Below are 14,240 nucleotides of genomic sequence, written 5' to 3' on the forward strand. Positions count from 1 at the left end.
TTTTTTTTTTTTTTTTTTTTTTTTTGGGTAGAGGCAGGGTCTTGCTATGTTGCCCAGGCCAGTCTCAAAACTCCTGGCCTTAAGGGATCCTCCCACCTCAAAGTGCTGGGATTGCAGGTGTGAGCCACCACAGCCAGTCTGGTGCCTGTCAGTATGTGAGCCACCTATAGAGTGTGGTTCATAGGAGGAACCCACTTCACACAGTCCTGCACGTTAAGTGTGCGCGGTGAAGGGGTTAGAACATGTCTGGGCCTACTATGTGCAACTTGGTAGCATTGTTATTTTATTTTTGGAGACAGAGTCTCACTCTGTCACCCAGGCTGGAGGGCAGTGGCGTGATCTCAGCTCACTGCAACCTCCGCCTCCTGGGCTCAAGAGATTCTCCTGCCTCAGCCTCCCGAGTAGCTGGGATTACAGATGCCTGCCACCATGCCCAGCTAATTTTTGTAGTTTTAGTAGAGACAGGATTTTGTCACGTTGGCCAGGCTGGTCTCAAACTTCTGACCTCAAGTGATCCACCGGACTTGGCCTCCCAAAGTGCTGGGATCACAGGTGTGAGCCACCGCGCCCAGCTGGATCATTATTATTGTTACTAATTGTTGATACCTGTCCTGCAAGGCCTTCAAAACCCTGACATGGCCTCTGCCACGAGGAGACAAGAGCACAAATCCAAGGTGCCTATGGATGGTGCTTAGACTGGTCACTTCCTCGCTACTACCCCTTTGTCAGGAAATCAATGTGACTCTCATCTTTTTTGTGATTTTCTCTAGAATGTTATTGTTATTTGAGGGTTCGTCCTACATCAAGGGCTCAGGGTGGAGAGGCCTGAGTCAGAACACCGTCAAAACCTAGCTGTTAAGTCTGAACGCATCCGAATAAGAGGAGGAAGCAACTGGCCATCAGCTTCCTAGTGGCCAGTGCAAAATGGGTAACAGGTCCAATTATCATAAAGTTGTTGAAAAGCAAGTTTTCTTACTCTGTGGTGTTCACAGAGAGAATTTAGGAAATCCGTAAATGGGTAGGAAAGAAAATGCCACCTGTATTTTCATATTTTAATCTTTAAAAAAATGGGGTTTTCCTTCAAGTGAGAGTAGAGGCCACAAAACCACAAAAGTACCAGCAGCGCCGGTGACTTTGCCACCTATGGAAACCACGGAGTCTTGCAGCACACAACAGTTAACTGCAGGGACCTTAAATCATCCTTTACACTCATTGCTTCAGAAGTACAGCACTAGCCGGGCGCGGTGACTCACGCCTGAAATCCCAACACTCTGAGAGGCTGAGGCAGGAGAACAGTTTGAAACCAGCCTGGGCAACGCAGCAAGACCTTGTCTATACTTAAAATTTACAAATTAGCTGGGCATGGTGGTGTGCACCTGTAGTCCCAGCTACTCAGGAGGCTGAGGTGGGAGGACTGCTTGATTCCAGGAGTTCAAGGTCACAGTGAACCATGATCACAGCACTTCCCTCTGGCCTGGGTGACAGAGTGAGACTCTGTCTTTAAAACATAAAATAATAAAATTTTAAGTATGGTATTTACTAGACCCACTGCCAGATGTGTTTATTAATTAAATACATCCCTAAAGGAACATATAGGTACCATATCACAGAAGGGTCTTTCCAATATTTTGATAACGCTGGTCAATTATCACTGTCTTCCTTTGGGGTTCCAGGTTTTTTTTTTTTTTTTTTTGAGACAGAGTCTCGCTCTGCCGCCCGGGCTGGAGTGCAGTGGCGCAATCTCGGCTCACTGCAAGCACCGCCTCCCGGGTTCACACCATTCTCCTGCCTCAGCCTCCTCCAGGTATTTTATTCACTTTTTAAAGTCATCTTCTGAGACAGAAGAAGAGAGAGTAAAGACCTCTGTAAGAAATGGGTGGCTAAGCATGGTGGCTCATGCCTGTAATCTCAACATTTTGGGAGGTTGGGGCAGGAGAATCGCTAAAAGTCAGGAGTTCAAGATCAGCCCAGGCAACATGGCGAGATCTCATCTCTACAAAAAATAAATTAGCCGGCTGCAGTGATATGTGCCTGAAAAATCCAGCTATTTGGGAGGCTGAGGCAGGAGGACTGCTAGAGGCCAGGAGGTGAAGGCTGCAGTGAGCCATGATCAGGCCACTGCACTCCAGCCTGGTGACAGAGCAAGACTTGACTCTTAAGAAACAAAGGAACAGGTGCCCAGCTCCTCCTGTGGCTGAGTCCTAGCAGGGGCTCTGGGCGGGCCTGGAGCCGAGTCCAAGTCCCTTAACAGTGAAGCCGCTTCCCCAGGCTGGGAGGGGAGAGGGCCGCTCCCTCACCGAACCCCAGGGACCCTTCTGCGGCTCCCCTCCCCACGCGGCCCCTACCTTCCTGGGGTCCTTCCTGTCCTTTGCACGCCCGGCGTCCTTGCGCGGGCTCAGGGGGCCGCCCTTGGCGCAGCGGCTGGCCTTGGTGGCGGGCGCGGTGCTGGTGGGCGCAGGTGCAGCAGCTGAGGCGTCGTGCAGGAAGATGCGCTCGCTGCGGCGCCGCGTCCACAGGTCGTCGTCGCTGGCCTCGGGCCCCGCCTCGAAGCCAGGCTCCTTGGGACCCCGCAGCTTCCGGGCCTTGCGCCCCTTCTCCACCGCCAGCTTGGCCTTGTCCGGGCTGCTGGGGCCGGGGACGCGGGCGCCAGGCGTGGGTGCGGCTAGGGAGGGTCCTGGTTCCCCCAGTCCCTTCTTGGGCCGCAGCAGCCCCGCAGGCGACCGCTTGCGCACCTTGACCTCGCTTTCCGAGTCGGTGTACTCGAACTCTGTTCCTGAACGCGGGAGAAGAGCGTGCTGGTCACAAGCTCGTGGGGACCCAACCCCATGGGCACCATTCCTCCCCCGCAGGACCTCCCAGCTGATGACAGCGCTTCCCGTTTCCAGGAGAGGAAACTGAGGCCCAGAGAAGAAGGACTCACGAGGCCCACGCCTGTCCCTATTATGCCCGTCCTCACCCACCTCCGCTGCCCGGACGCTGCTCCCAGCCCCTCGCCCCATGGAAATATCCTGGGCCCCTTGAGCTCCTCCGAGGCCCCATGTGACTTGTGGAAATCCCAGAAGCCAGGGCAGCTGGGCGGGGCGGGCCGGCCCCACACCTGCAGGGCAGCAGCCCTCTAAGGCAGGCGGGCGGGGAAACCCGCAGAGACGCCCCAAGCCGCACTCGCCTTCTCTCCCCTGTTCTTGGTGCTCCCTGTCAGAGCCGGGTGGTCCCAGTAATCGTCCACTCCCACTGCCCTCTCTACACGACAGGGCCACCCCAACAGCCCTCCTTCCACCCCAGGCCCCACCCATTGCACAGCCAAGGCCCTGCTTCCCTCTGTCCTGGATCCTGGGTCCCAGCCCCCGGGCTCCTTGAACGCACAGCCTCTTGAGCACAGGTCGCCCAGCACTTGTTCAGCACCTATCATCCCCACTCACTCCCAGCTGCAAGCTCTGCTCTCTGCCATCCCCTCTGCACAGAGCACCAGCTCCCCCGACCTCTCCTTCGAACAGCGCTAAGTCCTTCAGAAGGAGATCCACCCCACAACCCGGGAAGTCCTCTCTGGCCACACCTCTGTTGTCACAGGCAATGCCACACCTTAGCATTTCTGTCCATGCCCAGGTCCCAGTTTATCCCAGCCTGCCCTGCCCCTGGGAAGCAGACCCCTGAGTTCTCTGGGATCTCCAGCTGAAGCCCCAGGTCAGAGCTGGTATCCAGAAACAGCCTGTGAGTAGAGGCGTGGGCGGCACTGCTCCCCAGGACAGGGGCTCCAAGGTGCCTTCACTCAGGGATGCAATCTCTGTGACAGTCCCTTGTGTTAACAACCTCAGGGAGAGCCAGTGGTCTGCCTTAAATCCTCCAGCACAGGAGCCGAAAAGCCAAGGCCCAATCCCAGGCCGAATGACCCTGGGGACAGCCGTGAGAGGCTTGCCCTGCACTGCGCTGGCAGAGGAAGTCACAGCAATAGGGGCCGGCGGGGGCTGCCCAGTAGGAAAGAGTCACCGACAAAGTGTAATGAGCCTATTCATTAATCTTTTTTTTTTTTTCCCTTGAGACGGAGTCTCACTCTGTCGCCCAGGCTGGAGTATAGTGGTGCAATCTTGGCTCACTGCAAGCTCCGCCTCCTAGGTTCACGCCATTCTCCTGCCTCAGCCTCCTGAGTAGCTAGGACTACACGCACCCGCCACCACGCCCAGCTAAGGTTTTTTTGGGGTTTTTTTTCTGTATTTTTAGTAGAGACGGGGTTTCACCGTGTTAAGCAGGATGGTCTCGAACTCCTAACCTTGTGATCCACCCGCCTTGGCCTCCCAAAGTGCTGTGATTACAGGCGTGATCATTAGTATTTTGCCAACAGACTTCCCAACTTCCCACGGTGCAGGGAGGCAGCAAGGGGCTTTTGAGGCTGATGTGGGTGCAGGCCACAAGCTTGAGAGCTCTGCTCTGGGTATGATGGAATGAGGTACCAACCGGTAACAGTCCCCCCGGAGATCCACTGGAACACCTGGCTTACATAATCCTTCACAGGCCCATTGTGTATGGTTCAGGGAGGGACAGTGGACAGAGAGGAGGGTCGTGTGGAATGCAGAGAGTGAAGTCACAGGAGGCAGATCTCCCTGCACCCTCTACCCTGGCACTAGACATGGTCTTCTTGGCACACACAGCAGGGAAGGTGAGGCCCACATGGAAAAGAAATAGCATCCCACTGACCTCAGCACCAGGAAAGAGAAGTCTAGAAACTGGCAACACAGAAGAGAATAGAAAGGGAGCCAGAGGCCGGGCGCGGGGGCTCATGCCTGTAACCCCAGCACTTTGGGAGGTCAAGGTGGGCGGATCACCTGAGGTCAGGAGTTCAAGACCAGCCTGGCCAACATGGTGAAACCCGGTCTCTACTAAAAATACAAAAATTAGCCAGGCACGGTGGCGTGCGCCTATAGTCCCAGCTACTTGGGAGGCTGAGGCAGGAGAACCACTTGAACCCGGAGGCAGAGGTTGTAGTAAGCAGAGATTATACCACTGCATTCCAGCCTAGGCGAAAGAGTGAGAATCTGACTCAAAAAAAAAAAAAAAAATTGGGAGCCAGAGGCCAGGCACGGTGGCTCACACCTGTAATCTCAGCCCTTTGGGAGGCCAAGGCAGGTGGATCACAAGGTCAGGAGTTCAAGACCAGCCTGGCCAATAGGGGGAAATACCATCTCTAATAAAAATACAAAAATTAGCCAGGCATGGTGGCGCACACTGTACTCACAGCTACTCAAGAGGCTGAGACAGGAGAATCGCCTGAACCCAGGAGGCAGAGGTTGCAGTGAGCAGAGATCGTGCCATTGCACTCCAGTCTGGGTGACAGTGAGACTCTGTCTCAAAAAAAAAAAAAAAAATTAGAAAGGGAGCCAGAGAGGGGTCCCCATGCGCTCTCTCTCTCCCCCATGTCTCTGAATGGCCCTGAAACTACCTACACACAGAATAGACTCCAAGCAGCCCAGGGCTCAGCAAAAAGTGATCTGAACAGAGGCCAGAGACACCACCCAAGAAATTGGACTTCAAGCCCTACCAAGGAAATATCTGCTAAAATAAAGGAGATAATATTCACTGGGAAAAAAAAAAAAAAAAAAAAAGGCATTCTGACTCTCCACAACCTCAGCCCCACAATGTCCAAGATACAATCCAAAATTACGAGACAAGGCCAGGCACGGTGGCTCACACCTATAATCCCAGCACTTTGGGGAGGTCAAAGTGGGCAGATCACTTGAGGTGAGGAGTTTGAGACCAGCCTGGCCAACATGGCAAAACCCCACCTCTACAAAAAATACAAAAATTATCTGGGCGTGGTGGCATGCATCTGTAATTCCAGCTACTGGGGAGGTTGAGGCACAAGAATCACTTGAACCCAGGAGGCAGAGTTTGCAGTAAGCAGAGATCACACCACTGCACTCCAGCCTGGGCAACAGAGTGAGACTCTGTCTCAAAAAACAAAATTACTAGACAAATCAAGAACCAAGAAAATGCATCACATTCCAGAGAGAAAAGAAAAGCAACTGAACCTGACCCTGAGATGAACCACATGTTGGAACGAACAGCCAAGGCTTCTGAAATCCTCAAAGAGGTAAAATAAAACTTGTTCTCAAGGCATGAAAATCTCACCAGAGAAATAGGAAGGACTAACAGAAACAACAGAAAAGAACCAAATGAACCAACTTTAAGTACAGAACTGGCTAGGCACAGCGGCTCACACCTGTAATCCCAGAACTTTGGGAGATTGAGGTGGGAGGATCCCTTGAGGTCAGGAGGTCATGAGTTCAAGACCAGCCTGGGCAACATAGTGAGACTCTGTCTCTACAAAAAATACAATAATTAGCCAGTCATGGTGGCACGCACCTGTGGTCCCAGTTACTCAGGAGGCAGAGGTGGGAGGATCACCTGAGCCCAGGAGGTTGAGGCTTTAGTGAGCTATGACTGTGCTCCTGCATTCCAGCCTGGGTGACAGAGCAAGACCCTGTCTCAAACAACACAAAGAAATTATAAAACTAAGAAGTACAATTTCAGAAATAAAAAATCCATGGAGGGGATCTAAGGGCTGAATGGATATGATTAAGAGAAAAGTGAGGCCAGGCACGGTGGCTCATACCTGTAATCCCAGCACTTTGGGAGGCCAAGACGGGCGGAGCACGAGGTCAGGAGATCGGTACCATCCTGGCTAACATGGTGAAACCCCGCCTCTACTAAAAATACAAAAAATTAGCTGGGTGCGGTGGCGGGCGCTTGTAGTCTCAGCTACTCGGGAGGCTGAGGCAGGAGAATGGCGTGAACCCTGGAGGCGGAGCTTGCAAAGTGATCAGAGATCACGCCACTGCACTCCAGCCTGGGCAACAGAGCGAGACTCCGTCTCAATAAAAAAAAAAAAAAGAGAGAAAAGTGAGTGTGTGAGTTTGGGTGTGGGGAAACCAGCCTCAGGGACCTACCTGTCAGATAACAAATGGTCAAATGTATGTTAAACAGGAAAAGAAAGAATAAGAAAAAATGCTTGAAGATTTGTTTTTCCTCAATAGCTGAAATCTTCCCAAACTTGATGACAAACAGAAACTTGCAGATGTAGGGTATCAGATGAACACCAAGCAAAATAAACACAAACAACTCCATCATGAGGCACGCCACAGTCAAACGGCTGACAAAGATAAACACGAACCCCCAGGAATAACAAGAAAAATGTAACCTATGACTTCCAAAACAATCGTTTGATTAATGGCAAACTTCTCATCAGAAACCAGAGGCCAGAAAAGAGCAGAATATCTTCTAAGGGCTCAAAGAAAAGAAAAAAAAACTGTCAACCCAAAATCCAATATCCAGTAAAAACATCATTCAAGAATGAAGGTGAAATAGAAACATTTTCTGGTAAAAGAACACTAAGAGGCCGGGCGTGATGACTCACGCCTATAATCCCAACCACTCGGGAGGCTGAGGCAAGAGAATCACTTGAACCCAGAAGGTGGAGGTTGCAGTAAATCAAGATCGTGCCATTGCACTCCAGCCTGGGTGACAGAGTGAGACTGTCTCAACAACAACAAAAAAAGGGAACACCAAGAAAATTCCTCACCAGCAGCTCTACAAGGCAAAACTGCTAAATGAAGTTCTTTGGGCTGAAACTGCAGGAAAACTGGAATCCTCAGACAAGAATGAAAAAGCAACAGAAATAATAAATATCTGAATAAATACAAAAGACTTTGTTCACTTTTCCTCTTAATTTCCTTATAAGCCATTTAAATGATTAAAACTAAGTTTGTGGCCGGGTGCGGTGGCTCATGCCTGTAATCCCAGCACTTTGGGAGGCTGAAGCAGGTGGATCATGAGCTCAGGAGTTCAAGACCAGACTGGCCAAGATGGTGACACCCCGTCTCTACTAAAAATTAAAAAATTAGCCAGGCGAGGTGGCAGGTGCCTGTAATCCCAGCTACTTGGGAGGCTGAGGCAGGAGAATCGCTTGAACCCGGGAGGCAGAGGTTGCAGTGAGCCGAGATCGCACCACTCCACTTCAGCCAAGGGACAGAGTGAGACTCTGTCTAAAAAAAAAAACACACACACTAAATTTGTAACATTGTCTTCAGGAGTTGATACCATGTGAAGAAGTATTACATATAATATAAAATATAAGGTATGATATGGACTGATAAAGTTGCAAGATTTCTGTATTTTATGTGAAAAAAAACACACGATATGTGGATGTGAAATAAAACACGTAAGTGGATGTGAAATAAAACACATGATAAGTGGATGTAAAAAGTTAGGAATGTAGATTGTTATCTCTATTTTCTATTTTTAAAAATGACAAAATGATACTGAGAAAGCTAACAGGAAAATTAAAATGGAATTTTTTTTTTTTTTTTTTTTGAGACGGAGTCTCGCTCTGTCGCCCAGGCTGGAGTGCAGTGTCCGGATCTCAGCTCACTGCAAGCTCCGCCTCCCGGGTTTATGCCATTCTCCTGCCTCAGCCTCCTGAGTAGCTGGGACTACAGGCGCCCGCCACTTCGCCCGGCTAGTTTTGTATTTTAGTAGAGACGGGGTTTCACTGTGTTAGCCAGGATGGTCTCAATCTCCTGACCTCGTGATCCGCCCGTCTCGGCCTCCCAAAGTGCTGGGATTACAGGCTTGAGCCACCGCGCCCGGCCTAAAATGGAATTCTTAAACATATTCAAATAAATCTGTTTAAAAGGCAGCAAAGGAGAACCAAAAATTAGACAAAAAACTAAAGACTAAGACACTAATAAATTGAAAGGCAAAGCATGAAAAAGGTATACCATGCAAACAGGAACCAAGAGAGCTGGAGTGGCTATAACAACAAACCAAATAGACTTTTTAAAACAAAAATTGTTACTAGCAACAAAGAAGAACATACTAAAATGACAAAAGGGGCCAGGCATGGTGGCGCAGGCCTGTAATCCCAGCACTTTGGGAGGCTAAGGTGGGCGGATCAGCTGAGGTCAGGACCAGCCTGGGCAACAGGCAGAGAGAGGTTGCAGTGAGCTGAGAGTGTGTCACTGCACTCCAGCCTGGGCAACCCTGTGTTTAAAACAAAAAAAGAATCGGGTGCAGTGGCTCGCGCCTGTAATCCCAGCACTTTGGGAGGCCGAGGCGGGCAGATCACCTGAGGTCGGGAGTTTGAGACCAGCCTGACCAACATGGAGAAACCCCATCTCTACTAAAAATACAAAATTAGCCGGGCGTGGTGGCGCATGCCTGCAATCCCAGCTATTTGGGAGGCTGAGCAGGAGAATCGTTTGAATCCGGGAGGCAGAGGTTGCGGTGAGCCGAGATCACGCCACTGCACTCCAGCCTGGGCAACAAGAGCGAAACTCCGTCTCAAAAGAAAAAAAAAAGGCATTCTGACTCTCCACAACCTCAGCCCCACAACGTCCAAGACACAATCCAAAATTACTAGACAAGGCCAGGCACAATGGCTCACACCTGTAGTCCCAGCACTTTGGGAGGCCAATGAGGGCAGATCACTTGAGGACAGGAGTTCGAGACCAGTCTGGGCAACAGAGCGAGACCTCTTCTCTACAAAAAATTGCAACTGTTTTGGGGCTCCATGAACAGTGCTCATATAAGATGGGAAACTTCACTGATAAATGTTTTTTTTTTCTTTTTTGTTCGAGATGGAGCCTCACTTTATTGCCCAAGCTGAAGTACAGTGGTGCAATCTTGGCTCACTGCAACCTCCGCCTCCTGGGCTCAAGCAACTCTCATGCCACAGCCTCCCAAGAAGCTGGGATTACAGATGCCCACAACCACGCCCGGCTAATTTTTATATTTTTAGTACAGATGGGCTTTCCCCATATTGGCCAGGCTGGTCTCGAACCCCTGACCTCTGATGGTCCATCTGCCTCGGCCTCCCAAAGTGCTGGGATAACAGGCGTGAGCTATCATGTCCGGCTCGATGTGTGTTCTCTTTTAGACAGAGTGTCACTCTTGTCACCCAGGCTGAAGTGCAGTGCAATGGCCCGATCTCTGCTCACTGCAAACTCCGCCTCCCAGGTTCAAGATTCTCCTGTCTCAGGCTCCAGAGTAGCTGGGATTACAGGCACCCACCACTACACCTGGATAATTTTTGTATTTTTAGTAGAGATGGGGTTTCACCATGTTGGTCAGGCTGGTCTTGAACTCCTGACCTCAAGTGATCCAGCCACCTCGGCCTCCCAAAGTGCTGGGATTACAGGCGTGAGCCTCCGCACCCGGCCATATGTTCTTTATATAGCAAGGAAGAAAAAAAAAAAGTGTGTGTTGACTGCTCCACCCACCGGCCTTCCTCATCTCTCTCCCTCTCCTTGGGCCTCCCTATTCCCTGAAGCACAACAATACTGAAATTAGGTCAATTAAACCTACAATGGCCTCTAAATGTTCAAGTGAATTGAAGAGTCATATGTCTCTTACTTTAAATTGAAAGCTAGAAATGATTAAACTTAGTGAGGAAGGCTTAAGCCAGTCAAAAGCCAAGATAGCCTAAAAGCAAAGCCTCTTGTGCCAAACAGTCAGCCAGGCTACGAATGCAAAGAAAAAGTTCTTGAAGGAAATTTAAAGTGCTCTGGTGAACACACAAATAAGAAAGTGAAACAAGCTCATTGCTGACAGGGAGAAAGTTTGAGTGATCTAGACAGAAGATCAAACCACCCTCAATATTCCCTTAAGCCAAAAGCCAAATCCTCATCCACAGCAAGGCCCCAACTCTCTTCAATTCTGTGAAGGCTGAGAGAGGTGAGGAAGCTGCAAAAGAAAAGTCTGAAGCCAGCAGAGACAGTCTCATGAGGTGTAAGGAAAGAAGCTGTAAGTCGGGCGCAGTGGCTCACGCCTGTCATCCCAGCACTTTGGGAGGCCAAGGCAGGCGGATCATTTGAACTCAGGAGTTCGAGACCAGCCTGGCCAACGTGGTGAAACTCCATCTCTACTAAAAAAATACAAACATTAGCCAGGTGTGGTGGCGGGTGCCTGTAATCCCAGCTACTGGGAAGGCTGAGGCAGGAGAATCACTTGAACCCAGGAGGCAGAGGTTGCAGTGAGCTGAGATTGCAACACTGCGTTCCAGCCTGGGCAACAGAGTGAGATCTCCATCTCAGAGAAAAAAAAAAGGAAAGAAGCCGTCTCCATAACATAAAAATGCAACGACAAGCAGCCAGTGCTGATGGAGAAGCTGCAGCGAGTTCTCCAGAAGATTCAGCTGGGGTCACCGATTAAAGTGGCTACACCAACCAACAGATTTGCGATGTGGACACAACAGCCTTCTGCTGGAAGCAGATGCCATCTAAGGCTTTCATCGACAGAGAGGAGAAGTCAGTGCCTGGTTTCAAAGCTTCAAAGGACAGCCCGACTCTTGCTGGGGGCTAATGCAGCTGGGGACTTTAAGTTGAAGCCAATGCTCATTTATCATTCTGAAAACCCCCCGGGGCTTAAGAATGATGCTAAATCTCCTCTGCCAGTGCTCTACCAGTGGAACAACAGGCCGGGCACGGTGGCTCATGCCTATAATCCCAGCACTGTGGGAGGCTGAGGCAGGCAGATCATGAGGTCAGGAGATCGAGACCATCCTGGCTAACACAGTGAAATCCCGTCTCCACTAAAAATACAAAAATAGTTAGCTGGGCGTGGTGGCGGGCGCCTGTAGTCCCAGCTACTCGGGAGGCTGAGGCAGGAGAATGGCGTGAACCCAGGAGGCGGAGCTTGCAGTGAGCCGAGATGGCGCCACTGCACGCCAGCCTGGGTGACAGAGCGAGACTCCGTCTCAGAAAGAAAAAAAAAAAAAAAAAAGGCAACAACAAAGCCTTGGTAACAGCACCTCAGTTCACAGCATGATTTACTGAATATTTTAAGCCTGCTGTTGAGACCTATTGTTCAGGAAAAAAAAAATTCATTTCAAAATATTACTGCTCATTGACAATGTACCTTGCCATCCAAGAGCTCTGAGGGAGACGTACAAGGAGATGAATGTTGGTTCCATGCCTGCTAGCACGGCACGCATTCTGTAGCCCGTAGATCAAGGAGCAATTTTGACTTTCAAGTCTCATTACTTAAAGGAATATAATTTGTAAGGCTATAGCTGCCACAGATGATGATTCCTCTGATGGATCTGGGCAAAGTAAATGGAAAACCTTCTGGAAAGAATTGACTATTCTAGGCCAGGTGCAGTGGCTCACGCCTGTAACACCAGCACTTTGGGAGGCCGACGCAGGTGGATCATTTGAGGCCAGGAATTCCAGACCAGCCTGGCCGACATAGCAAAACCCTGTCTCTACTAAAAGTACAAAAATCAGCCGGGCATGGTGGCAGGCACCTGTAATCCCAGCTACTCGGGAGGCTGAGGCACAAGAATCGCTTGAACAAGGGAGGCGGAAGTTGCAGTGAGCCGAGATCGCAACGCTGCGTTCCAGCCTGGGCGACATAGCAAGACTCAGTTTCAAAAAAAAAAAAAAGAAGTTGATTCCAGCCCTCGTGGACAACTATGAAAGGCTCAAGACTTCACTGGAGGAAGTTACTGCAGACGTGGTGGAAACAGCAAGAGTGAAGCCTGGAGATGGGACTGAATTGTTGCAATGTCATGATCAATTTGAAAAGACGAGGAGCCACTTTTTATGGAGGAGCAAAGAAAGTGGTTTCTTGAGATGGCATCTACTCCTGGCGAAGATGCTGTGAACACTGTTGAAATGACAAAGCATTCAGAATACTGCATAAGCTTAGCCGATAAAGCAGGGGCAGGGTTTCAGAGGACTGCCTCCAATGTTGAAAGAAGTCCTGTAGGTAAAACGCTATCAAACAGTATTGCATGTTACAGAGAAATCTCTCTTGAAAGAGTCAATCGATGCGGCAAACTTCGCTGTTATCTCATTTGAAGAAATTGCCACGGCCACCCCAATCTTCAGCAACCACCACCCTAATCAGTAAGCAGCCATCAGCATCGAGGCAAGGCCCTCCACCAGCAAAAAGATTACAGCTCACTAAAGGCTCCGATGATCATTAGCATTTTCGGCAATAAACTATTTTTAAATTAAGGTATGTACAGTGTTTTCTTAGACATAATGCTATGACAGCCGGGCACGGTGGCTTATGCCTGGAATCCCAGCACTTTGCGAGGCCGAGGCGGGCAATCACCTGAGGTCAGGAGTTCGAGATCAGTCTGGCCAACATGGGGAAATCCTGTCTCTATTAAAAATAAAGGCCGGGCGCGGTGGCTCACGCCTGTAACCCCAGCACTTTGGGAGGCCGAGGCGGGCGGATCACGAGGTCAGGAGATCAAGACCATCCTGGCTAACACGGTGAAACCCCATCTCTACTAAAATACAAAAAATTAGCCGGGCGTGGTGGTGGGCGCCTGTAGTCCCAGCTACTCGGGAGGTTGAGGCAGGAGAATGGCGTGAACCTGGGAGGCAGAGCTTGCAGTGAGCCGAGATTGTGCCACTGCACTCCAGCCTGGGTGATACAGTGAGACTCTGTCTCAAAAAATAAATAAATAAATAAATAAAAATACAAAAATTAGCCAGGCGTGGTGGTGTGTGCTTGTAATCCCAGTTACTCGGGAGCCTGAGGCAGGAGAATCACTTGAACCCAGGAGGTGGAGATTGCAGTGAGCAGAGACTGTGCAACTACACTTCAGCCTGGGTGACAAAGCAAGACTGAATCTCAAAAAAAAAAAAAAGACATAATACTATTGCACACTTAAGAGACTACAGGATAGTGTAAACATATGCTTTTTGTTTGGTCTTTTTTATTTATTTATTCATTCATTCATTCATTCATTTATTTATTTATTTATTTTGAGACAGAGTCTTGCTCTGTCGCCCAGGCTGGAGTGCAGTGGCCGGATCTCAGCTCACTGCAAGCTCCGCCTCCCAGCTTCACGCCATTCTCCTGCCTCAGCCTCCCGAGTAGCTGGGACTACAGGCGCCCGCCACCACGCCCAGCTAATTTTTTGTAATTTTTAGTAGAGATGGGGTTTCACCATATTAACCAGGATGGTCTCAATCTCCTGACCTCGTGATCTGCCCGCCTCGGCCTCCCAAAGTGCTGGGGTTACAGGCGTGAGCCACTGCGCCCGGCCTGGTCTTTTATTTTTGAGACAGGGTCTCATTTTGTTACCTAGGTTTGAGTGCAGTGGCACAATCTCGGCTCACTGCGGCCTCGACCTCCCAAGCTCCAGTGATCCCACTGCATCAGCCTCCCAAGTAGCTGGGACCAGAGGCGTGTGCTACCATGCCTGGCTAATTTTTCCATTTTTTTTTTTTTTT

The 14,240-nt window shown here is 50.0% G+C and overlaps 1 protein-coding gene across 4 annotated transcripts in view; it reads right to left on the reverse strand.

Moving 5' to 3' along the window:
• TNRC18 (trinucleotide repeat containing 18) overlaps positions 1 to 14,240 on the reverse strand; it is a 75,452-nt gene that overhangs the window by 11,904 nt on the left and 49,308 nt on the right. For all 4 annotated transcript variants that reach the window (XM_017873360.1, XM_017873362.1, XM_017873363.1 and 1 more), the window contains one exon: positions 2,346 to 2,773. In XM_017873360.1, the coding sequence (XP_017728849.1) occupies positions 2,346 to 2,773 (428 nt within the window). The remainder of the gene's footprint in view (positions 1 to 2,345; positions 2,774 to 14,240) is intronic.

The sequence above is a fragment of the Rhinopithecus bieti genome, unplaced genomic scaffold (genome assembly GCF_001698545.2).
Source record: "Rhinopithecus bieti isolate Rb0 unplaced genomic scaffold, ASM169854v2 scaffold_8135, whole genome shotgun sequence".
Taxonomy (NCBI): Eukaryota; Metazoa; Chordata; class Mammalia; order Primates; family Cercopithecidae; genus Rhinopithecus; species Rhinopithecus bieti.